Consider the following 26,076-nt stretch of genomic DNA (forward strand, 5'->3'; position numbering starts at 1 on the left):
AGTGACAGACCTGTCCCCAATGTTAGTGACAGACTTGTCCCCACCAGTACAGTATCCCAGTGTTATACAGGGACAGACCTGTCCCCCCAGTACTGTACCCCAGTGTTATACAGGGACAGACCTGTCCTCCACCAGTACTGAACCCCCGTGTTATACAGAGATAGACCTGTCTCCCACCAGTACTGTACCCCAGTGTTATACAGTGACAGACCTGTCCCCACCAGTACAATATCCCAGTGCTATACAGGAACAAACCTGTCCCCACTAGTACTGTACCCCAGTGTTATACAGTGACAGACCTGTTCCCATCAGTATTGTACCCCAGTGTTATACAGTGACAGACCTGTCCCCATCAGTACTGTACCCCAGTGTTATACAGGGACAGACCTGTCCCCACCAGTACTGTACCCCAGTGTTATACAGTGACAGACCTGTCCCCACCAGTACTGTACCCCAGTGCTGTACAGTGACAGACCTGTCCCCAATGTTAGTGACAGACTTGTCCCCACCAGTACAGTATCCCAGTGTTATACAGGGACAGACCTGTCCCCCCAGTACTGTACCCCAGTGTTATACAGGGACAGACCTGTCCTCCACCAGTACTGAACCCCCGTGTTATACAGAGATAGACCTGTCTCCCACCAGTACTGTACCCCAGTGTTATACAGTGACAGACCTGTCCCCACCAGTACAATATCCCAGTGCTATACAGGAACAAACCTGTCCCCACTAGTACTGTACCCCAGTGTTATACAGTGACAGACCTGTTCCCACCAGTATTGTACCCCAGTGTTATACAGTGACAGACCTGTCCCCATCAGTACTGTACCCCAGTGTTATACAGGGACAGACCTGTCCCCACCAGTACTGTACCCCAGTGTTATACAGTGACAGACCTGTGCCCACCAGTACTGTACCCCAGTGCTGTACAGTGACAGACCTGTCCCCAATGTTAGTGACAGACTTGCCCCCACCAGTACAGTATCCCAGTGTTATACAGGGACAGACCTGTCCCCACCAGTACTGTAGCCCATGTGTTATACAGTGACAGACCCGTCCCCACCAGTACTGTACCCCAGCATTATACAGTGACAGACCTGTCCCAACCAGTACTGTACCCCAGTGTTATACATTGACAGACCTGTCCCCACCAGTACTGTACCCCAGTGTTATACAGGGACAGACCTGTCCCCACCAGTACTGTACCCCAGTGTTATACAGTGACAGACCTGTTCCCACCAGTATTGTACCCCAGTGTTATACAGGGACAGACCTGTCCCCATCAGTACTGTACCCCAGTGTTATACATTGACAGACCTGTCCCCACCAGTACTGTACCCCAGTGTTATACAGTGACAGACCTGTTCCCACCAGTATTGTACCCCAGTGTTATACAGGGACAGACCTGTCCCCATCAGTACTGTACCCCAGTGTTATACATTGACAGACCTGTCCCCACCAGTACTGTACCCCAGTGTTATACAGGGACAGACCTGTCCCCATCAGTACTGTACCCCAGTGTTATACATTGACAGACCTGTCCCCACCAATACTGTACCCCAGTGTTATACAGTGACAGACCTGTCCCCACCAGTACTGTACCCCAGTGTTATACAGCGACAGACCTGTCCCCCACCAGTACTGTACCCCAGTGTTATACAGTGACAGACCTGTTCCCACCAGTACTGTACCCCAGTGTTACACAGTGACAGACCTGTCCCCCACCAGTACTGTACCCCAGTGTTATACAGTAACAGACCTGTCCCCACCAGTACTGTAGCCCAGTGTTATACAGTGACAGACCTGTCCCCACCAGTACTGTACCCCAGTGTTATACAGTGACAGACCTGTCCCCCACAGGAACTGTACCACTGTTACACAGCAACAGACCTGTCCCCACCAATACTGTACCCCAGTGTTTTACAGCGACAAACCTATCCCCACCGGTACTGTACCCGTGTAATACAGTGACAGACCGTCCCCTACCAGTACACTACCTCAGTTTTATACAGCGACAGACCTGTCCCCACCAGTACTGTACCCCAGTGTTATACAGTGATAGACCTGTCCCCACCAGTACTGTACCCCAGTGTTATACAGGGACAGACGTATTCCCACAAGTACTGTAGCCCAATGTTATACAGTGACAGACCTGTCCCCACCAGTACTGTAGCCCAGTGTTATTCAGTGACAGACGTATTCCCACCAGTACTGTAGCCCAATGTTATACAGTGACTGACCTGTCCCCACCAGTACCTCAGTGATTATGCTCTCGCCCACACATGCATGAACAGGCTGATGTGTTCCTGTAAAATACAGGTGGCACGGTTTTGGCCATAACAGAAATGCAGTGATTGTTATGACTGCATGTGGATAGCACAGCACTCACTAACAGCGTGGGCAGGTGAGGATGACTCCTCTGGGCCTCACCTGTATCGAGTTAACCTGGTACTTGTGATATTCTGTGTTTGCTTTCAAGTCATCGATGTCAATCGTCGGCAATCCAGAAATGAGAAGCTCCAGCTCCTGCTCGGTGAAAATGGAGATCAGCCTCTTCGGAATTATCTCGTAAAAGCCTTCCAAGAAGGCAGCCAGCTGTTTCCGAATGGCACCTGCCCCAAGACACACACACACATGAAAAACTAAAATCAAGATCTTTAACAGAAAAGCATTTGCCTCTGCTCAGACAGTATTTATGCTCAGTCCGGATTGCCTCCATTTCCCAGCCGCAGGTAACAAACCTGTCCAAAATGCCTCACTTACCGGTCATCTTCATCTGACAAACCAGGTGGACATACTCTTTCTTATTTTCTTCAGTTACGACGATGTGCGCTCCATTTGGTTTTAGCTCCCGTACCTCGCACACTCCAAACTCCTGCACCTGTCATGGAAGTAGAAGAGTGTTTTACACCTATTGGTGCCTCCCTTCTACAGAAAGCACAACCTCAGGGTCAAAGGGAAAGGCCCTGCTGTCAACCCAAAGGCATCATCCGCTTTCCAACTATCCCAGTCCCAGCCACATGGTCTCAAACACTTGCAGTGCCCTCAAGCCTGCTCCTCTCGTCAATCCAACCTTGTCCAATCGATGAGACCACAGGAGAACCAGTCCATTCAGCTCCATCATTCAAAATGCTCATGGCTGATCTGATCACCCCTGATTCACTTAAAGAAAAGCCTCCTCTCTGAGGCTTCCTGCCTCTATTCCTGATGAAGGGCTTTTGCCCAGAACGTTGATTTTCCGGCTCCTTGGATGCTGCCTGACCTGCTGTGCTTTACCAGCACCACTCTGATCTCCAACATCTGCAGTCCTCTCTTAAAGAAAAGTCTATCTCAACCTTAAATATACCTGACTCCAGATCAGAAGGCTGCGTGTTCAAATCACGTCGGGGTCAGAAGTGTTTAGGGCAGCACGGTGGCTCAGTGGTTAGCACTGCTGCCTCACAGCGCCAGGAACCCAGGTTCGATTCCAGCCTTGGGAGACTGTCTGTGCGGAGTTTGCACATCCTCCCAATGTCTGCGTGGGTCTCCTCCGGCTGCTCCAGCTTCCTCCCACAGCCCAAAGATGTGCGGGTTAGGGTGAATTGGCCATGCCAAATTGCCCATAGCGATAGGTGCATTAGGCAGAGGGAAGTGGGTCTGGGTGGGTTACTCTTCGCAGGGTCGGTGTGGACTGGTTGGGCCGAAGGGCCTGTTTCCACACTGTAGGGAATCTAATCTAATGCCCCAGCCTCAACATCCCACTACAGTAAAGAAACACCACCCCCAAAAGAGGAAATTCTTCACTTCTGCCTTCAATGGGAGACCCCTTAATCTGGACCTACTCTCTCCCACAAGGGGAAATAGCCTCTCCATATCTGCCCTCCCAAGTTTTCAAAGAGTACTGTCCATTTCAATAAGGCACCTCTCAGTCTAAACTCCAACGAGCACATGCCCATCCTAGCCTCATGAGACAGTCCCTCCACGCCCAGGACCTTCTCTGGACTGCCACCAATGCCAGTCTATCTTTCCTTAAAAAAAACAGGCCTCAAATCCATTCACAGTATTCCAGATGTGATCGGACTAGTGCCTTGTGTGGTTTTAGCAACATCTCCCTTCTCTAGTCTTATCGCCACCACATTGTCCCCCTGTTCACATCCCGCTTGTATGCGGGTGGAATTCCCTGAACAAATACAGTTTGTTTTTAAAGAAAGGGGGATAATACAGGGAAAGTTTAGCTAAAGATAAGGAGAATAAACAGGATACTGGGATTAGACTGGGAAGGATCTTAAAGGGTGCAGGGAATGTAGGGATGGGGGGGGTGGGAGTGGTATTAGACTGGGTAGGATATTAAAGGGAGCATGCAGTTAGACTGGGTGGGATATTAAAGGGAGCGGGGAGTGAGGGGGGAGGGTGGGGTTAGACTGGGTGGGATATTAAAGGGAGCGGGGAGTGAGGGGGGGAGTGGGGTTAGACTGGGTGGGATATTAAAGGGAGCAGGGAGTGAGGGGGAGAGTGGGTTTAGACTGGGTGGGATATTCAAGGGAGCGGGGAGTGAGGGGAAGAGTGGGGTTAGACTGGGTGGGATATTAAAGGGAACGGGGAGTGATAGGGGAGAGTGGTATTAGACTGGGTGGGGTATTAAAGGGAGCATGCAGTTAGACTGGGTGGGATATTAAAGGGAGCGGGGAGTGAGGGGGGAGGGTGGGGTTAGACTGGGTGGGATATTAAAGGGAGCGGGGAGTGAGGGGAGGGCAGTGGGGTTAGACTGGGTGGGATATTAAAGGGAGCGGGGAGTGAGGGGGGGAGTGGGGTTAGACTGGGTGGGATATTAAAGGGAGCAGGGAGTGAGGGGGAGAGTGGGTTTAGACTGGGTGGGATATTCAAGGGAGCGGGGAGTGAGGGGAAGAGTGGGGTTAGACTGGGTGGGATATTAAAGGGAACGGGGAGTGATAGGGGAGAGTGGTATTAGACTGGGTGGGGTATTAAAGGGAGCGGGGAGTGAGGGGGGAGGGTGGGGTTAGACTGGGTGGGATATTAAAGGGAGCAGGGAGTGAGGGGGGAGAGTGGGGTTGGACTGGGTGGGATATTAAAGAGAGTGGGGAATGGTGGAGAGTGGGATTAGACTGGGTGGGATATTAAAGGGAACAGGGAGTGACGGGGGAGAGCGGGGTTAGACTGGGTGGGATATTAAAGGGAGCGGGGAGAGTATGGGATTAGACTGGGTGGGATATTAAAGTGAGCAAGGAGTGAGGGGGGAGGGTGGGATTAGACTGGGTGGGATATTAAAGGGAGAGGGGAGTGAGGGGGAGAGTGGGGTTAGACTGGGTGGGATATTAAAGTGAGCAGGGAGTGAGGGGGGAGGGTGGGATTAGACTGGGTGGGATATTAAAGGGAGTGGGGTGTGAGGGGGGAGAGTGGGGTTAGACTGGGTGGGATATTAAAGGGAGTGGGGTGTGAGGGGGGAGAGTGGGATTAGACTGGGTGGGATATTAAAGGGAGTGAGGGGGAGAGTGGGATAATAAAAGGGAGTGGGGAATGAGGGGGAAGAGAGCAGTTAGACTGAAGAGGAGATGGTAACAGGGGTGAAGGGCGCGATTTCTGTCCTGCATCAGACTGCTTGGGGAAATGTGCTGTCTGTCCGTACCTCTGTACTGAAGGTGAGTTCGTAGCCCAGAGTAGAAACATCATTCTCCAGCAGGTAGACCAGCCCTTGGTAAAAATGGTAATCTTCACTTTCCATGTCTGTGTACCTGCGACAAGAAGCAAGAGTTTACAAAGCTCGGCTCTCCGTGAAGTGCTGCTTCATGCCCGTCCTGAGCTAGTGAGCCTGTCCCCTCAGATGCAGCATGTGCCCAGAAGCCTGGTTTTGGACAGCTCTGCCCTCAGCCACTCCCCTCATTCTGCAGGACATGCCTGGCACATCTTCAGCCTTTAACCTGTGACCACTCTGGGTTGTCCGTGATGACCAAAAACACACAGTCACAAAACATTCAGGGCTCTCCTGCGTTCCTCACAGGCATCGGTCTGCAGGACAGGAATGTGTCACTGTGCCTAATAACTCTGTCGTGCTCCAAACTGCTCAGGGTACACTCACTGCAATCTAACAAGCTCTTCCACCTACGGGCAGCAACACGCCACCTTGGGGCCAGCAGCGGCAGGAGGATCGGATGAATACCAGACAACCCCTGAATCACTCCACGTTACATTCAATGGTGCCCTGGTGGGGAGCAACCTCACCCCACCCCAAAGACTCAATAGTCGACTCCAGGCCCAAACCCAGTACTGAGGGAGTGCCAGACTGTTGGAGGTGCTGCATGTTGAATAGTTACCCTTAAGCAACTTGTTAATAGGTACCCATTCATTGGTCCATTTTCTCCAAATGGAAGTGGTAGCTATGGTTAACCATATACAGGTCCCAGTTATGTATTTACTGAGTATGTGGAACATTCTGTGTTCCAGTCCTACTTGGGTTCCCTCCCCAGTACTTCAACGATGTAATTGCCGTTGCTTCCTGCTCTCATCCAGAATTGGAAAAATGCCAAAATTTTGACTCTGACTTCCATCCTTGTCTCAACTTTCACCGGGTCCACCATCAGACTTTACCCTCCCCTTCCTGGTCTCCTCGGTTTCCATAACTACATTTGAACAGAAACGACAAGAGATGGAGAAACTGGGAGAATGGAAGCATTCTTACAGAAAGCATGGTGGCACCGACCTACATGGGGGCTTCTGAAATATCCTCCTCATTTCTCAATCAAGGACTCTCCAAGTTACACAGGGCACTCAGCCATGTCTGACCCAGCTCCTGCACTTCTGCCCTCATTTCCTTTCTCTCCATCCCAGAATGATAGGACTCCCATTATCGTCACTTTCCACCTCATCAGTCAAAGACTCACCCTCCAACATTTCTGCAATCTTCAGCAGGATACCACAAACGGAGACCTCTTCCCCCTCCCGGGTCAGCATTGTGTAGGGACTGCTCTCTCCAGGCCACTGCAGTGTTCCTGTTATTCCTCACCAACACCTCACCTCTCCACCCCACCCCCCATGGCACCTTTCCATGCAATTGCAAACTGTGCAACACTAGCCTCCTCTGACCTCGCCCTCCTTCCCTAAATGCAGTTTCGATGACTGCTTGACAGATACTTGCGCTGTGTTGGGAGGAATTACGTGGCCTCTCCAGGCACTAATCATTTCAATACAGTCTTGCTAACATGCTAACACTTTGGTCCTGGGCCACTTCGCAGTACTCTAGTGAAGTCCAACACAAGGCAGAGGAACAGTATCTAACTTTTGACAGCACTACTTCAGGGCATGACCTCTGGCTGCATTTTGATTCAATCAGCACTCACCCTGTCTATTTTCCACTATAGCCACCCGTCATTAACACCTATTTTACAGCACAGTCACTCCTTTCTCATCACAAGCGCTCCCTTTGTCTTTCACTCTGGGCACCCACCCCCTCTGTCCCACCCCCGGTCACTGGACTCGAGATGTTAACTCAGTCCCTGTTTCGCTGCAGGTGCTGCCAGACCTGCTGAGTTTCTCCAGTTTCTGCTGCCCGCCTGTCCACAGACTGACCTCCCTCTTGCGGGAGTGAACCCCAGTGAGCGTACCTGACTGATTTGCCAAGGATGTGTTTGTAGAAGGACCGGGTGAAGTAGCACTCCAGGAGGCGGTTGTCATAGACTGCCTTCGCCACGATGCGGCCCACAAACTTGAAGTAGCTGAGGTGGTTGGGGTTACAGTGCGACGACGGGTTGATGGTGTATGTGACGCGGTCACCTGGCGATGTCCTGAACAGTGCGTACATGGGGTTGAACATTTCCCTCGAGATAATCATGTACCATTCCCGCAGTAGGCCGCCAGCATCCTGCCCCTCCTCCCCTTCGAACACAATGTACCTGCAGGAGAGCGAAACCATTGAGATTCAGAGCTGGAGGGCTGTGTGGATTTGACTGTCCCACACCACCCTGCACCTCACAAAAACACTAAGCAGCTTACGGGTTTGGGGCCAACACACCTACATTCCAGAGGACGGAAAGGCAAGACAAGTACAGAGAAAATCACACACATTCAGGTCAAGAAAGTGATACAGCGCGCAACGAAAACATTGCTCAACTGACAAAGGTGAATCATCCATCGAGTGCCACTTCAATCTCACTCTCTGATTGGGAGGCCCAATCCCCTGTATTGGATAAACAGACACCCCACTCAGGTTTCGTTCTGCCTCCCACTTGGGATTCCTCAGCCCCGGAAGTCTCTCCTACCCTGGGAAATTCTCACCAAGTGGCAAGCGGAGGCTGAGATTCAGCTGCACCAGAAAGTACGGAAACTGTGGACCACTGGGGAACAGTGCCAGCAGCACCACAGACCGTTCAAGGTAGCTCAGGAAAGCAGATGGTGCACAGTATCCACCCGGGGTTGGAAACAAGGAGCAGAGGGTGATACCAAACTACCCAAGGTCTCCATTTATCAGAGTCCCCTCAGCTTTTCAAGAGAAGAGGTTTGAGACAGATAGCCGCTTACAGCCGGTTCTTCATCTCTTCAGGGGACTTCCTGTGGAGCTCCCGGTACGAATCCTCAAAGACGTGGTCCCTCCTCACGTGCACTGCCAAGTCCTCCTTTCGGATTCCTTCGTCCAACCGCTCCAACTCTTGACGAAAGTACCTGCGCAAAGGAAGCAGAGCAGGTACGTCAGCAGCTCAGTGATAAAAGGTCACTGCTAGGCCAGGGGGATATCCATGAGGATATATGATAGGGCCTGGATACCGGATCCCAACTCCCAGTCAGGTAAATCCCAGAACTCTGTGGGAAGCGAGGAAGGTGACTGATGGGGCCCCTATCATCGCTAGCTACAGGTGAGGTGCTGGAAGACTGGAGGCTGGCTAATCTGGTGCCATTACTTAAGAAAGGTGGCAAGGAAAAGCCAGGGAACTATAGTCCGGTGAACCTGACATCAGTGGTGGGCAAGTTGGAGGAGGGGACTCTGAGGGACAGGATGGACATGTACGTGGAAAGACGAGGACTAATTTGGGGTAGACTGTGTGGGAAATTTTGTATTTTTAACTTTTTGAAGAAACGAGTAAGACGACTAATGAAGGCAGAGCAACAGGCGTTGTTTATATGGATTGCAGCAAGGCATTCGATAAGGTTCCGCATGGTGGATCGGTTAATAAGGTTATATCTTGTGGGATCTGGGAGCGCTGGCCAATTGGATACAAATTTGACTTGAAGGTAGAAGACTGACGATGGTGATGGAGGGCTGTTTCACGGACTGGAGGCTGTGACCAGTGGTGTGCTGGGTCCACTGTTGTTTGTCACTGATAGAAATGATTTGGATGTGTATAAAGGGGTGCATGCGCGCGTGCATGGTTGGACTGTCGACAATGAAAGGACTTAGGTTGAAGGTGAGAGGGGAAGATTTAAAAAGGACTAAGGGGAAACTTTTTCACACAGAAGGTGGTGCGTGTATGGAACGAGCTGCCAGAGGAAGTGGAGGAGGCTGGCTCAATTACAGCATTTAAAAGGCATTTGGGTGGGTATATGAATAGGAAGGGTTTGGAGAGAGATATGGGCCAAGTGACAGCAAATGGTGACACTGGTTAACACAGACGAGTTCAACCAGGGAGTCTGTTTCTGTGCTGTATGACTCTGACTCCCATTCTTGACCCTACTCCCAGACGATGTCTCAGCCGGTCAGAGTTTCCCAGCACGTGGGTGGGGGAACAGATGTCATTTCGAAGTACGGGTCAGTTCCAGGCCATAGCTGCGGCCACAGTCTAACTCTGAAATCGAGTGTTCAAATTCGGCTTTAGGCAGTGGAGCACACGTTAAGAAATATATAAATCAATCTGAATGAAAATAACAAAATTGCTACACTCTCAGATTGTGGTTTGAAAATACCGACTAGCTAATATCTGGACGAGAAGGAAAGCCAATGTCCTGATCTATATGCCCACTCTGACCCACACTGAGATTTTTAACTGTCCTATTGCAGAGGCAATGTAGATAGAGATGCCACAAGTGCTCACATCAAGGGATTTAAAAGAAAAGACAGTGCTCCTGAAACAGGGTCTGTGGGCACTCCAAGTCGACAGGGACTGAGGACCTTAGCCAAGTCATCAGGGTCAGAGGAAAAGTGAAATTGAAGGTGGAGAGGGTTCAGAAGAGACTTATCACAATGTTGCTGGGAATGGAGGGACTGAATTATATAGAAAGACTAGAGAGGCTGGGACTTTTTTCACTGGAACGTAGGAGGTTAAGAGGCGACCTTACATTTATAAAATAATGAGGGGTATAGATAGAGTTAATGGTAGGTGTTTTCAAGATGGGAATTTCAAGACTAAGGGGGACAATTTAAGATGAGAGGAGAGAGAGATTTAAACAGGGCAAGAGGGACAATTTGTTTTTACAACAAAGTTGGCTCATGTGTAGAATGATTTCCTGAGAAAGTGGTGGATGTAGGTACAGTTACAATGTTTAAAAGATATTTGGATTGGTAGATGATTGGGAAAAGTTTGGAGGGAGCTGGGCCAGGAGCAGGCAGGCGGGACTGGTGTAGTTTGGGAGGTTGGACCGAAGGCTCTGTTTTGGTGATGTATGACTCGACAATGCAGGAGTTCTTCCCCACCTCCCCCGACAGACCTATCCACCAAATACAGTGCACAGGTGACACCAGAGTACAGCCACAGAGCCCGTGCCTTCACAGCAACTTACTTGCGTTTGACGTCAAAGTCCAGGATGCGAATGTAATCCACAAGGACAGCAAAGGGACCGTCGGCCAAGTGCGTAGTTGACTGCCGCAGGATCTGGTTCAGCACAGTTCGATGGGTTTCTGAGAAACGGAAAGAATTTAGAATCACAGATCGCTCAAGCAGCTCACAGCTTCTTGTACAAACCAAATCTGCGGAGCTACTTTTAAAATGTGATGTATTTAAATTGACATTTCATCTCCATGCATCCTGTATAGCATGGGAGTTTAGCTCTTTGTAACCTTTCAAACTGAAAGTAAAGCTCCCTCTACACTATCCCATCAAACCCTGCCAGGGACAGGGACAGCACGGGGTTAGATACAGAGTAAAGCTCTCTCTACACTGTCCCCCCCATCAAACACTCCCAGGGACAGGGACAGCATGGGGTTAGATACAGAGTAAAGCTCTCTCTACACTGTCCCCCCATCAAACATTCCCAGGGACAGGGACAACATGGGGTTAGATACAGAGTAAAGCTCTCTCTACACTGTTCCCCCCATCAAACATTCCCAGGGACAGGGACAGCACGGGGTTAGATACAGAGTAAAGCTCCCTCTACACTGTCCCCCATCAAACACTCCCAGGGACAGGGACAGCATGGGGTTAGATACAGAGTAAAACTCTCTCTACACTGTCCCCCATCAAACACTCCCAGGGACAGGGACAGCACGGGGTTAGATACAGAGTAAAGCTCTCTCTATACTGTCCCCCTCATCAAATACTCCCAGGGACAGGGACAGCACGGGGTTAGATACGGCGTAAAGCTCCTTCTACACTGTTTCCCCACCCCCACACCCCCATAAAACATTCCCAGGATATTAGAGACAGAGTAAACTTCTCTCTGCTCTTTTAAACGGAAAATAAAGCTCAGTCTAGCTGTCCCCATCAAACATTCCCAGACAGACTGGCCAGCAGACAGACATTCAGTTAAGCATCTTTAAACAATCCTCAGAGGTTGATCCGAATCCTATAGGGCCAGCCTCTTGTTTCATTGTCCCCAGCCCCAACCTTTCACCTACCTGCGAAGCGCAGGAATTTCTGTGTGTCCGGAGGCAGGTTCGAGGAGATGTGCATGGAGGAAGGTTCACGGGAGAAGAAGGGGTCCAGGGAGGATGGGGTGGCTGGGGTGACGGGGGCTGGAGAGAGAGGTGGTGCCTCATCCTTGATGTGCGCCAGCTGGCTCTCCCTCGTGTCCCTCACGGGCGGCTTGCTCTCCCTCTCCGTTGCATGGACCAGGAAGAAGGCCTCGACTGCAGGCTGCAGCACTGCAGGAGCGAGCGACAGAAAGAGAGAGAGAGAGACAGACAAGTGTCAAAACAAGAGGAGGCTGTGCGGAAACACAAGCAAGCCAACTGCTGTTTTGTAATGCTGCCTCACCGAGGACTGCGTGCTGGTCGTGTGACTCCTCCAGTTCCTTCAGGCACTCTCCCAACATGTCCCACAACTCGTCCAGGCTCAGCTGCTCACTCAACAGCGGCAACTCAGGCAGCTTCTCCTCTTCCTTCTCCTTCTCGCTTGCTTGGCTTCCGTCAGAACCTGCAGAGAAGCGATGAGACATTTGCCAGTCACGGGTGACTGCTCAGGTGTAATTTGTTCGGGGAATGTACGTTACGAGGGGTGTGGGGGGGGAAAGAGGTGTGCTTTCTGCACCACAATCGCAGTCTCGGACTTGCTGCAGTGCTCCAGCTAGGCTCAATGCAAGCTGGAAGAACAGCATCTTACTGTCCACCCTGCTGCCTTGAGGACTATGCAGAGTTCAATTTTAGGGCCTGAACACCATCTTCCATATCCTTTACCTACCCTCACACCCCAGGCCCTGCCAACGACATAGGCTGCTATCAGCACAGACAACTCATTTACTCCCACTCACTGTCCCAGTCATCAGCTTTTCTGTGGCTTAACTGCCTGGGCTCTCCCAGTTCTGAGCAAGAGTCACTGGAACTGAAACTTTAACGCTGCTTTCTCTCTCTCCCCCTACACATGACGTGTAGATGCCGGGATTGGACTGGGGTGAACAAAGTCAAGAATCACACGACACTGGGTTATAGTCCAACAGGTTTATTTGAAACAGCAAGCTTTTATAGCCTCTGCTCTTTCCTCAGACAGCTAGTGAGAGAGAACACATCGGATGCAGAATTGCTAGGTAAAAGAGCTATGGGTCATATCCCGGGACAGTGACTTGAAAGTAGTTCTGGGATTTACACATGAATCAATCAAAACCCGCATCCCCATTCTAAATGATCAAAGATTCAATAGCCATCAAGGTGTGTTCAACACATTGGCATAAGTTGTAGAAGATCAAAGGGTCATACTTATAAATTCTACATCCGACGTGTTCTCTCTCACTAGCTGTCTGAGGAAGGAGCGGGGGCTATGAAAGCTTGCTGTTTGAAATAAAGCTGTTAGGCTACAACCCGGTGTTGTGTGGATGTTAAGATTCTCTCTACACAGACACCGTGGGACTCGAGTTCCTGCAGCAATTTCTGCCCCTTACATCGCACGGGCCCGCCTGTTCGCACGTACCAAGTGACAGGGACTCCTGGGCAGCTGGCGATGGCTGGTCCACATCCATGGGAGACTCATCTCTTCGAGAAGCTCCTTCTGCCGGGTTTGCCTCGGACTTCACCGGCAGGAAGAGGATTGTTTTAAAAAAAAAAGAGAGGAAGGTAAGCAGAAGTGACGGAAGGAGTCAGCGGGTGTGGAAGGGTCTGTTTGAACGAGCAGTTCAGGCAGGGCGGTGTAACTTGGTGGCAGTTTGGTCTCAAGCCGGGTGTGAGGAGATAAATCGCAAGGACAATCTCTCCTTTGCTCGGTTCTGACACCCCGAAAGAGTGCTCCTGGGAACGTCTCTCCCTCAGTCCACCCTACACCACTCTGCACAGTCCATAGACTCATTGTACCCTCTCCCCCTCTGGACCATCAGTCCCCTACCTGTAGTACTGACAGGCAAACACAACTCCGCCGAGACACCTTTTACAGCTTCCGTTGGCCCAGGAACAGCGTAAAGCTGTGGTGCAGAACCCACCAGGTTAAAGAGTAACGCGCCCAGGTCCCTCACAGTCAGGGGCTCACATTTCTGTCTAAGTCAGAAACTCAATGAAGTGCTTTCAAAGCTCAATCACTGACGGAGAGGACGCAAACTCACATGATCTGTACTGGGCCAGATCAGCTATTCATTACCATGTTGGAGGGGAGGTAAATATTATCCAGTGGAACAGTCAGCTCTATTCCAGCCCATCTCATCTTACGTTCACCTGGCTGGAGGCAGACCAGGCCTCGGTTTATCAACGTTATTGCTCTCAGGACTGAGGGTCAAGGTAACAGCTCACCACTACCTTCTCCAGGGGCAACGAATGCTGGCCCAGCCAGTGACAGAGCTGAAAATGTGTTGCTAGAAAAGCTCAGCAGGTCAGGCAGCATCCAAGTATTCCTGAAGAAGGGCTAATGCCCGAAACGTCGATTCTCCTGCTCCTTGGATGCTGCCTGACCTGCTGCGCTTTTCCAGCAACACATTTTCAGTTCTGATCTCCAGCATCTGCAGTCCTCACTGTCTCCTCCAGCCATTGACACCCAGTACCCATGAAAGCGGGAGTTAAGAGACAAGTTCCTAAAGAAAAAGGTGCAAGCTCTCACGCTTTTCAAAGCTTACCAGGGAACTGGTACGTAACGTTTCTGTTGTTCGGGTTATTAGCCACTAGTAGTGGCCCTCCACTAACCCGGCAGCATTGCTCTCCTGAAATAACTATAACCCCCGCACAGTCTGAATGCTAAACCCAGTCAGTCCACACTCAGGCCCCAAAGGAAGAGCTGCTCACAGTGGTTAAAGGCAAAGACTCCAAGGATGGTTCAACAAGTCATCAGGAACTCTGCAAACCCAACCACAGGTACAAGCGACCGCCCATGTCGGGAAAGCAAAATGAGAAGTGGCTTCCGCAGAGCAACAAACAGAAAGCCAAGTACCACACAGCAGCGGGGTGTGTGTGTGTGTGGGGGCGGGGGGGAAGCACAGAAGGAGGTGACACTGGATTTCCTATCCTGAGACCATGTGCTGCCAACCAAGCAAGCACAGTGGCCTCCCCAACCCACCCGGTGGGGGGGGGGGGGGGGGGGGGTGTTTAAGCGTGAGCTGGTGGGAACAGCAGAGCACGGTGCAGAGATGACCACACGTACCACCCATGTACCACTAAGGACGTCAGCTGCTTTCTGCACACTCCCACATGTCCATCTCCCCCCCCCCTCCATATCGGATACTGGAATATATTGTGTTGCACAGTCAGTGCTCTCAGATTGCAACACAAACCCTATTAGGCCAAAGGCGTGCCTACAGACATGTTTCTCAATTAGCAGAGAACTGGAGAAGGCGGGGGTGGGGGGGGGGTGGGTGGGGGGAAAGGAGTGAAACAGGCCCCCTCTGCAGCATTGAAGGATACAGACAGCAAACTCCGGTCAAGGGAAGGGCTTAAGCGAGGTTAGCGATCGCAATGGGAGGAACACAACGCAAACACAAACGAAAACCTCGAATCGCGGCGCTCTGTTCAGAAACAAAACAAAACGGCATGCCCGACGGGACAGAAACGGAACAGAAAACGTTAAAACTAAGAAACTAAAACCACAAGTGCCCTGCAAGCGGCGCAGGCATCATGCTAACCATGGCTGTTTGCTGCTGTCTTCTGGCTTGTTGGCCCTCACGTACCATTTGTATGATGGCGTCAGCCTCAGCCTCCAGCTGCCGCACAGCTGCCTGGATGCTGCTTGCCGAACCCATTGTCGAGTTTCCTGAGAAACAAGGAGACAGACAGACAGACGGACGGAGAGAGGGGGGAAAGAGACAGGTCAATTTCATTTCTCCACACCCATGGCGCCTCTGCCCCAAAGAAACAGCGCACCCAGCCATTTCACTGCAAAGCACTAGAGCAAGTTACGACATGATTGAACCCCGTCACCACTCTGATCAGGAGCAATGCCACGGGTGGGTCATCACCCCTGACTATTCCACTGCAAAGCGCTGCAGCGAGTTACAACGTGACTAAACACCGCCACCGCTCTGATCGGGAGCGATGAGAAAAATGAGGGGAAAAAAAAACAAGGAGAATTAAATCTGACAGCACATCTCGAAGACTGTGCACAGGAATCCAAAACTCACTGGGCAGAGGGTGGCACTCTTAAGCAAGCCGCGTTCTCCAGAAGGTCCAAGGACACCACTGGGGGTCCCGGGTTCTGAGGGAGGAGTGCGTGGCCATGTCCAGCGGGTGACTCAGATACACAGACACAATCACAGACTCCGCGGGGGGGGCGGGGGGGGGGGGGGGTGGGGGGGGCGGTTGATGTTTGTGCCAGACCGCGGTGCCTCCCTACCCCACCACTGTATTCACTCGTACCTAGCCGTCCCGTCTCCTTGGCTTTCTTGTTTGCGCGCCGGGTGGCGTCCCGAAGCTGGATGATGACCTGCAGGATGCGGAGGAAGAACTTCTGCGTGGAGGTCTTGGACGTCAACATTGACATGGAAGGCAACTGGAGCTCCCGGCCACCGAGCGGGCGCTTGTGAGACGCCACGATGACCACGTTCTCCGCGGTGTCGAACCTGGAGGGGACGAGAGAAAACTTCAGCCGACATTTCCAAAAGCCCTCTGTGCACGCTCCACTCAAGTACAGAGCAGAAAAGGCTCGCAGCCCACACTGTCCCTGGACACGAACCCACAATCTTCGAAGTATCGGGCGGGAACGGGTCAGTGAAGACACCAAACACGACACACCATCTCAATCATCACCCTAATTCATGGCAACAGATCCATCGTCACAGCCAACATTCATCCCTCAGAGAATCACAGAATCCCGACACGGCCCGGAAACAGGCCATTCAGACCATCAAGTCCACACTGACCCTCCAAAGAGCATCCCACCCAGACCCACTCACCGACACTATCACTGGAACTCTGTATTTCCCAGTCCGCATCCACTTAGCCTGCACACCCCTGGGCACAACCGGACAATTTAGCACGGCCAATCCACCCTAACCTGCACATCCCTGGACACTACGGAACAATTTAGCATGGCCAATCCACCCTAACCTGCACATCCCTGGACACTACGGAACAATTTAGCACGGCCAATCCACCCTAACCTGCACATCCCTGGGCACTACGGGACAATTTAGCACGGCCAATCCACCCTAACCTGCACATCCCTGGACACTACGGGGACAATTTAGCACGGCCAATCCACCCTAACCTGCACATCCCTGGGCACTACGGGGACAATTTAGCACGGCCAATCCACCCTAACCTGCACATCCCTGGGCACTACGGGGACAATTTAGCACGGCCAATCCACCCTAACCTGCACATCCCTGGGCACTACGGGACAATTTAGCACGGCCAATCCAACCTAACCTGCACACCCCTGGGCACTACGGGACAATTTAGCGCGGCCAATCCACCCTAACATGCACATCCCTGGGCACTATGGAAACAATTTAGCAGGGTGGATTGGCCGTGCTCAATTATCCCGTAGTGCCCAGGGATGTGCAGGTTAGGGTGGATTGGCCGTGCTAAATTGTCCCGTAGTGCCCAGGGATGTGCAGGTTAGGGTGGGATTGGCCGTGCTCAATTATCCCGTAGTGCCCAGGGATGTGCAGGTTAGGGTGGATTGGCCGTGCTAAATTGTCCCCATAGTGCCCAGGGATGTGCAGGTTAGAGTGGATTGGCTGTACTAAATTGGAGAATGTGCAAACTCCATACAGACGGCTGCCCGAGGCTGGAATTGAACCCGGGTCCCTGGTTCAGTGAGGCAGCAGTGCAAACCACTGAGCCTCTGTGCTGCCTGACCACAAAAATGGATTGACAGCGCGGATTTCAACAAGGCTGACTACTGTAACTTAAACTGCCCCTCCTATTTTAGCCGTTGTTTTAAGAACAAAATAGCAGGTACGCTCTGCAGACAGACAGGCCACTGTTAGCCGGGGTCGGGGGCTTGCAAACAGCATGGGCTTCCTGCCCACTGCAGGCCCCGTGCAGCCAAGAAAGAGAAAGCTGCTTCCTGCTCCCGCGGCGACTGTTCTTACCGGCTCTGCATCTTCCCTTTCAGCTTGGTCAGGTGCGGGTGGTCGTCTGGTGTCCCATCGGGAGATGGGCCCTCTGAGTGCGCTCTCCGCTGCTGCTCCAGGTTATACTCCCGCAGCTCGGCCAGTAAGGTACCTGACAGACCCCCCCGGGGGGGGTGGGGAAAGAGAACACAGGCTCAATGGTCTGGAAGGGCGGCAGCAGAAGCAACTCAAAATGCCAGGAGGGGGCCGGAAAAAGTGAGAGAGGTGGGGACACGCGAGTAGAGGGAGAAATTTACAGGAAATGGGATAGACTGAGCGGGTCTTTCACTGCTCAATTCTGCAAAAAAAAATCCAAGGGAGATGCGGAAATGCAGACACTCGGGCAGGATCTTCACTGTGAAACTGAAACTGCTGGGAAAGCCCAGCAGAGTCTGAGGAGAGAAATCAGAGCTACCATCAATTTCTCTTCACAGATGCTACCAGACCTGCTGAGCTTATCCCAACAATTTCTGTTTTGGTTTCTGACTCCCAGCGCCCGCAGCTCTTTCGGTTTTTCATTTTAATGTGTCCACCGGGAAGCCTGAAACTCAACTAGCGGATCACCGGTGATTTATCACTGGCTGAGTGGTCTCCTGCACTCAGATCGTTTAATGGCTACTACAACCATCACAGAGTTGTCCACTGTAGACAGGGTTTTGTCAAGGTAGTAATAGAACGCAGGGGAATTCAACCACAAGGGAAACAACAACTTTTCAACAGATCCAGAGTCCACACACAAGTGGTAAATGATGAACAAGGACATGAACTTGCAAGGAGGTGCAAAGGACGAATGGCCTCCTTCCTAACGGAAAGGGTTCAGAAAAAATTTACAAGGATGTTGCCAGGGTTGGAGGATTTGAGCTGTAGGGAGAGGTTGAACAGGCTGGGGCTATTTTCCCTAGACTGTCGGAGGCTGAGGGGTGACCTTATAGAGATTTACAAGATCATGAGGGGCATGGATAGGGTAAATAGACAAAGTCTTTTCCCTGGGGTGGGAGAGTCCAGAATTAGAGGGCATAGGTTTAGGGTGAGAGGGGAAAGATATAAAAGAGACCTAAGGGGCAACCTTTTCACACAGAGGGTGGTGCGTGTATGGAATAAGCTGCCAGAGGAAGTGGGGGAGGCTGGTACAATTGCAACATTTAAAAGGCATTTAGATGGGTATATGAATAGGAAGGGTTTGGAGGGATATGGGCCGGGTGCTGGCAGTTGGGACTAGATTGGGCTGGGATATCTGGACGACATGGACGGGTTTCCATGCTGTGCATCTCTATGACTATGAGCACAGGGTTTGAAAGGTCATTATAATGGAGAGGGGAGGGGAGGAGTCACCAAGTCACACACAGGCTGAGAAATATCGAGGAGGCAGCACCTCGTGTGAATGAGTGGGGAAGAGAGGGGCGAGGGGGCGAGGATGTGCGGACACAGGGAACAGAGAGAGACAGTACAGTGGTGAGAAGGGAGGAGAGTTGGTACCTATCTGCTGGCAGAGCGTGTATCCCAGTTGGCGGGCTCCACTGAGCAGCAGTTTCAGGACAGTGTCCCTGGTTCCTGGCTCGCCCCTGGACAGCTGCAACAGGATGTTCGCTGCATCTTCAAGGCCTTCTTCTGAACACGAGTGGGAGGTCAGCACCTGTCACAACACAAGAGACGGAGAAGGTTATCACAGGAGTCAGGAAATGCCAGCCCCACGCTGGAGGTCATTCACTCTTGTCATGTACCTAGGTACAGCGAAAAGGTTTGTATCGCATGCAGTGCTGGCAGATCATACCATACAAAGTGTGTTAGGGTAATAGAACAGAGTGTGGAATACAGTGTTACAGCTGCAGAGGAGGTGCAGAGAGCAGGTCAACATTAAATTTAAACATTTGAAAGGTCAGTTCAGAAGTCCAGTAACAGCGAGGGAGCAGCTGTCACTGAAAGCACCTAACCTCCCCATTTGGGGAAATGTAGTGGTTACACTTCTAATAAATTAATTCTTCTCCAGACTGTGGGTATCACTTGGCTCTGTAACTACCCAAGTAGCTGGTTAGTGTTTAACTCATCCAGGGAATGTGGGCCCAGCATTTATTGCCCATAGGGCAGTTAATAGCCAACCTCATTGCTGTGAGTCTGATGAGAGCAGGAGGCCCAGGGGGCGAGGGTGACCAGAGCAGGCACCCCGGGGAGGGGGGGACACTAGAGCAGGTCAGCCCGGGGGTGGGGGTGAGGTCGAGCCCTTGTGAGGAGTACAACCCCATGTGTGGCTCAGCAATTACAGATTGTGGCGTTGATTTGTTGAGTGCTTGTGTTTTCCTACTTGTTGAGTCAGGAGGAGTGTCATGCTGACCTTTTTAACCCTGTGCTGTCCATTCTGTTTTCTGCTCTGTACTGTGAGGTACCTGTATACCTAAGATGAAGCTGTAAGTCACGGCTCAGACGAATCGTGACTATAAACCCTCAGTCGATTCAAATTCAACCCAGAATAAAAAAGCAAGCCTTGCTCACCGAGGCCATAAGACTACTGTGTTCATGCAGGGAAGGCCATCCTTATCCAGCCTGGCTTACACAGGAACCAGACTCACAGCAATAGGATTAACTCTCAGATGCTCTCTCAAAGAGCTGCTGTGAGGCACCCCATGTGTACTCAGGGTGGGAGCAGTCATGGGAAAGCCAAGCTAAAAACCGCAATGGCCCCAGTCACCCAATCGCAACAACCCTTCAATAAACATACAAGGAGCGATCCAGAAAATACAATTCTCCAACGTGCCTCCAAGAAAAAGGGATGTGGTTTGGAGAGTGCCATTCCTGACTGGATAATCTAGACACAGGAAAAATCAAACCACTCTGGGATCAGAGACAGCCAGAGGCTTGGCGTCAGTGATGGTCCTTTGCTGAAGTTAGGACCAAGAGGAAGCTGGTGTCACCAGGTGGGATGGAGCGAGAAGAGATGGGAGAGGCTCCACGCACAAGGGATGGAAACACACCAAAAGGCAGCCAATGTCTTACGTTACCTCCACGGAAAGCTGCAACTGTTTCTCCGTCAAACCAGAGTTCTGGATCTTGCTTTCGTTGGCACTGGCAGCTCCTTCTGGTGTGGCTTTAGCCGGAGACTTGGCTGTTTTTGGAGGAGCTGGTGAGAAATGGGACAGCAGGTTACATTCGACGGAACGACGGAGATAAGTTACGGGAGTGTACTTGCCCTACTTGTGCTGTGGTGAACGTTGACCATTCCTATTGCTGCCAATGCCAGCAGTGAGTGCCAGATCAGGAGCACAGATGGGACAAGTCAGGGGCAAGTTAAAAGCAGCTCAAGTCTCTTCCAGCTGTAAATATCAATGAAACACTGTACTCTGATTCAGCACTTTTGAGTTGTAAAGAACAGCTGTTAGCCCAGCTCACAACTCTGTTTTAAGTTCACCAACAGGTCAATGATACAGATATTTAACATCAATGTAGTCAGAACCTCAACTGACCTTGGAGCGTTTGATGGGAACAGCGTTGAGGAAACTTTACTCCCAATTTAAAAAAGAGTAGTGGTATCTGTGCTTGCAGTTTGTAAGAACAGAGGAAGTTCACTCTCAGTTTCAAGGAGTAGACAGCTTTACTCTGTATCTAACCCCATGCTGTCCCAATCCCTGACAGTGTGTGATGGGGGGGACAGTGTAGAGAGAGCTTTACTCTGTATCTAACCCTGTGCTGTCCCTGTCCTGGGAGTGTTTGATGGGGGGACAGTGTAGAGAGAGCTTTACTCTGTATCTAACCCCATGCTGTCCCAATCCCTGACAGTGTGTGATGGGGGGGACAGTGTAGAGAGAGCTTTACTCTGTATCTAACCCTGTGCTGTCCCTGTCCTGGGAGTGTTTGATGGGGGGACAGTGTAGAGAGAGCTTTACTCTGTATCTAACCCCGTGCTGTCCCTGTCCTGGGAGTATTTGATGGGGGGACAGTGTAGAGAGAGCTTTACCCTGTACCTAACCCCGTGCTGTCGCTGTCCTGGGAGTGTTTGATGGGGGGGACAGTGTAGAGAGAGCTTTACTCTGTATCTAACCCCGTGCTGTCCCTGATAGTGTTTGATGGGGGACAGTGTAGAGGGAGCTTTACTCTGTATCTAACCCCATGCTGTCCCGATCCCTGACAGTGTTTGATGCGGGGACAGTGTAGAGAGAGTTTTACTCTGTACCTAACCCCGTGCTGTCCCTGCCCTGGGAGTGTTTGATGGGGGGACAGTGTGGAGGGAGCTTTTCTCTGTATCTAACCCCATGCTGTCCCTGATAGTGTTTGATGGGGGACAGTGTAGAGAAAGCTTTACTCTGTAAGTAACCCCATGCTGTCCCTGTCCTGGGAGTGTTTGATGGGGGGACAGTGTAGAGAGAGCTTTACTCTGTATCTAACCCCCTGTCCCTGGGAGGGTTTGATGGGGGACAGTGAAGAGAGAACTTTACCCTGTATCTAACCCCATGCTGTCCCTGGGAATGTTTGATGGGGGCAGTGTAGAGAGAGCTTTACTCTGTATCTAACCCCATGCTGTCCCTATCCTGGGAGTGTTTAATGGAGACAGTGCACAGGACACATTATTCTGAATCTAGCCCTGTCCTACATGATGTGTGGGCATGCAGAGGGATAGAGGGAGCATGTCACTGAGACAGAGTCACGTCCATGCAGCTGGGAGCACTTACAGGTGACGGAGCCAACCAGGGTCACTTCAGTGGGGCCGCTGTGGTTAATCACTACCTCTGTTGCCTTGTCGGGCAGCGCGATGGAAATGAGCGAGAGGAGCCGCAGGAGCTTTTCCGTCAGCAGCGAGCTACGTCGGATAACCGGGTGAGAGAGCATGTTCATCAGCTGGCCTAGGGGCGATGACTCCAGGCTGCACTGGCTGTTCTCCCCCTCGTTGTTGGACAACGGAGTGGCCTTGACCGAGGTCTTGCCTTTCCGGCTGACGTTCATATTGTCCAGCTTGACCAGCAAGTCCCAGAAGTCTGTGGAGATGCCCTGGCTGGGCCCACCTCCTCCCCCCCCACCCCCTCCACCTGCCGGCTGACCAAGGCACGGGCTGTTGGCCGACTGCTTGTTCAGTTTCTCCTTATCGGTTTCAGTGCTTGCCTCCTTGGTCCTCTGCTGCGTGAAATGGCTCGGGAAGACCTGCAAACAAAGTACAGGGTCACTACTGATTTACAGAGCTGATTAAACTACTCTTCCACTTGTTCCCCACTCCTGTCATCAATCCGAGGAGGGTTCAAGAAAAGGAATAGGCTACTCGGCCCCTCCAAACCTATCCCATCCACCCACAGGTGATCTGATTTCTCGATAGTCCTCTCCATACAGGACAGGAAAAATGTGTAGCTGTAGTAGCTGCTCCTTTTTGAGGTATTTTAGGTGTTTGGAAGGAATTTTCTCAAATTCCAGGAACAGCAATTACTGTGTTATATGCTGTGCAATTGTTTTGGAACTTTGGAGGGGAAAAAAAAGTCAAAACAATGGCACTTTTGAAAGGGAGACAGAGTAAGGCAGTGAGCACATGGGTCTGTAAGGGAGAGAGAGAGAGAAGGAAACCCACACTGCTAACTGACACAGCAGTGTATCTGCACAGTTACTGCCTTTGCTGTTTGAATTCATGTATCGCAGGACATAGGAGCGTGACATCGGAGGAAAACAGTGAAATTCACAACTGATCTTGGAGGAACCAGTTTGGGAAAGGTCACAGCACAGTAACGGATAGTGAATAATTTTAAGTATAGCCATGCTGTAAGTCTACAATAGTGAGTAGAGTGGGTTCTTTCTTGATTATATGTTTTTATTGGGATCTGTCTCTTGATTAAACTTTAAAAATATAAGCCAGAAGCATTAAGTTAAACTGGAGTAGTGTTCTGTCGAGCAATAAGACAGTGCTATTTTCTGGGTCTGTAGATCAGAAGGAGCAAAATGGCAGGTAAAGGGACGGCTGGAAAATGGGAAGCCTTCAGGAATGAGATAACCAGAGTCCAGAGACAGTATGTTCCTGTCAGGGTGAAAGGAATGCTGGATGACTAGAGAAATTGAGGCTTTGGTTAAGAAAAAGAAGGAAGCACAAGTCAGGTATAGACAGGAGAGATCGAATGATCGAGTATAAAGGCAGGAAGAGTATACCTAAGAGGGAAATCAAGAGGGCAAAAATGGGGACATGGAGAAAGCTTTGGCAAATACGGTTAAGGAGAATCCAAAGGGTTAAGGACAAAAGGGTAACTAGGGAACGAATAGGACCCCTCAAAGATCAGCAAAGCCGGAGGAGAAAGGGGAAGATACTAAACGAGTATTTTGCATCAGTGTTTACTGTGGAGAAGGACATGGAAGATATAGAATGTGGGGAATTAGATGGTGACATCTTGGAAAAGGTCCATATTACAGGGTAGAAAGTGCCTGATGTCTTCAAAGGCATAAAGGTGGATAAATCTCCAGGACCTGATCAGGTGTACCCTCGAACTCTGTGGGAAGCAAGAGAAGTGATTGCTGGGCCCCGTGCTGAGATATTTGTATCATCGATAGTCACCGGTGAGGTGCCGGAGACTGGAGATTGGCTGATATGGTGCCATTATTTAAGAAAGGTGGTAAGAACAAGCCAAGGAACTATGGACCAGTGTGCCTGACATTGGTGGTGGGCAATTTGTTGGAGGAAATCCGGAGGGACAGGATGTACATGTATTTGGAAAGGCCTGATTAGGGATAGTCAACATGGCTTTGACGTGGGAAATCATGTCTCACAAACTTGAGCTTTTTGAAAAAGTAACAAAGAGGACTGATGAGGGCAGAGTGGTAGATGTGATCTATATGGACTTCAGTAAGGCGTTCGACAAGGTTTCTTATGGGAGACTGTTGAGCAAGGTTAGATCTCATGGAATACAGGGAGAACTAGCCATTTGGAAAGAACTGGCTCGAAGGCAGAAGACAGAGGGTGGTGGTGGAGAGTTGTTTTTCAGACTGGAGGCCTGTGACCAGTGGAGTGCCACAAGGATCATGCTGGGTCCACTATTTTTCATCCTTTCCTAAGAAATGGCAGATGGAGTTTAATTCAGATAAATGCAAGGTGCTGCATTTTGGGAAAGCAAATCTTTGCAGCACTTATACACTTAATAGTAAGGTCCTAAGGGAGTGTTGCTGAACAAAGAGACCTTGGAGTGCAGGTTCATAGCTCCTTGAAAGTGGAGTCGCAGGTAGTGAAGGTGGCGTTTGGCATGCTTTATTGATCACAGTACACGAGTTAAGAGGTCATGTTATGTCTGTACAGGACATTGGTTAGGCCACTGTTGGAATACTGCTTGCAATTCTGGTCTCCTTCCTATCGGAAAGATCTTGTGAAACTTGAAAGGGTTCAGAAAAGATGGACAAGGATTTTGCCAGGGTTAGAGGGTTTGAGCTATAGGGAAAGGCTGGGGCTGTTTTCCCTGGAGTGTCAGAGACTGAGGGGTGACCTTAGAGGTGCAGAAACAGCACGGTGGCACAGTGGTTAGCACTGCTGCCTCACAGCGCCTGAGACCCGGGTTCAATTCCCGCCTCAGGCGACCCAATGTGTGGAGTTTGCACGTTCTCCCCGTGTCTGCGTGGGTTTCCTCCGGGTGCTCCGGTTTCCTCCCACAGTCCAAGGATGTGCAGGTCAGGTGAATTGGCCATGCTAAATTGCCCGTAGTGTTCGGTAAGGGGTAAATGTAGGCGTATGGGTGGGTTGCGCTTCGGCGGGTCGGTGTGGACTTGTTGGGCCGAAGGGCCTGTTTCCACACTGTAATGTAATCTAATAATAAAAAAAAAAATCATGAAGGGCATGGATAGAATGAATAGACAAAATCTTTTCCCTGGGTGGGCAACTCCAGAACTAGAGGGCATAGGTTTAGGGTGAGAGGGGAAAGTTTAAAAGGGACCTAAGGGGCAACTTTTTCTCACAGAGGACGATACGTGTATGGAATGAGCTGCCAGAGGAAGTGATGAAGGCTAGTACACGTGCAAAGTTAAGAGAGGCATCTGGATGGGTATATGAATAGGAAAGGTTTGGAGGGATATGGGCCGGGTGCTGGCAGGTGGGACTAGATTGGGTTGGGATGTCTGGTCGGCATGGACGGGTTGGACCAAAGGGTCTGTTTCCGTGCTGTACATCTCTATGACTCTTTCCCAGAGGACAATTTATTTGCTCGGTCATCGAGAACTGCCCACCTCTGCCTTCAAAAAAATTCAAGGGTTCTGTTTCCACAAATTTGAGGGGCTCCACTGATGCTTTGTTAAATATCTAGAGAAACTCTTACTATCTGTCTTTAT

At 50.8% G+C, this 26,076-nt stretch overlaps 1 protein-coding gene across 12 annotated transcripts in view; it reads right to left on the reverse strand.

Moving 5' to 3' along the window:
• huwe1 (HECT, UBA and WWE domain containing E3 ubiquitin protein ligase 1) overlaps positions 1–26,076 on the reverse strand; it is a 229,529-nt gene that overhangs the window by 5,860 nt on the left and 197,593 nt on the right. For 10 of the 12 annotated variants that reach the window (XM_087985269.1, XM_043680073.2, XM_087985270.1 and 7 more), the window contains 15 exons: positions 22,473–22,938; positions 20,808–20,926; positions 19,291–19,447; positions 17,794–17,926; positions 16,112–16,314; positions 15,382–15,509; positions 13,257–13,353; positions 12,111–12,269; positions 11,753–11,998; positions 10,699–10,816; positions 8,509–8,649; positions 7,596–7,883; positions 5,624–5,729; positions 2,764–2,881; positions 2,431–2,612 (listed from right to left, as the gene is read on the reverse strand). In XM_087985269.1, coding sequence (XP_087841395.1) covers positions 2,431–2,612; positions 2,764–2,881; positions 5,624–5,729; positions 7,596–7,883; positions 8,509–8,649; positions 10,699–10,816; positions 11,753–11,998; positions 12,111–12,269; positions 13,257–13,353; positions 15,382–15,509; positions 16,112–16,314; positions 17,794–17,926; positions 19,291–19,447; positions 20,808–20,926; positions 22,473–22,938 — 2,661 coding nt within the window. The remainder of the gene's footprint in view (positions 1–2,430; positions 2,613–2,763; positions 2,882–5,623; positions 5,730–7,595; positions 7,884–8,508; positions 8,650–10,698; positions 10,817–11,752; positions 11,999–12,110; positions 12,270–13,256; positions 13,354–15,381; positions 15,510–16,111; positions 16,315–17,793; positions 17,927–19,290; positions 19,448–20,807; positions 20,927–22,472; positions 22,939–26,076) is intronic. The other 2 variants (XM_087985271.1, XM_087985266.1) reach the window with 1 other exon arrangement.

The sequence above is a fragment of the Chiloscyllium plagiosum genome, unplaced genomic scaffold (assembly GCF_037043375.1).
Source record: "Chiloscyllium plagiosum isolate Xiang-an unplaced genomic scaffold, Cpla_swu_hap1 HiC_scaffold_51, whole genome shotgun sequence".
NCBI lineage: Eukaryota > Metazoa > Chordata > Chondrichthyes > Orectolobiformes > Hemiscylliidae > Chiloscyllium > Chiloscyllium plagiosum.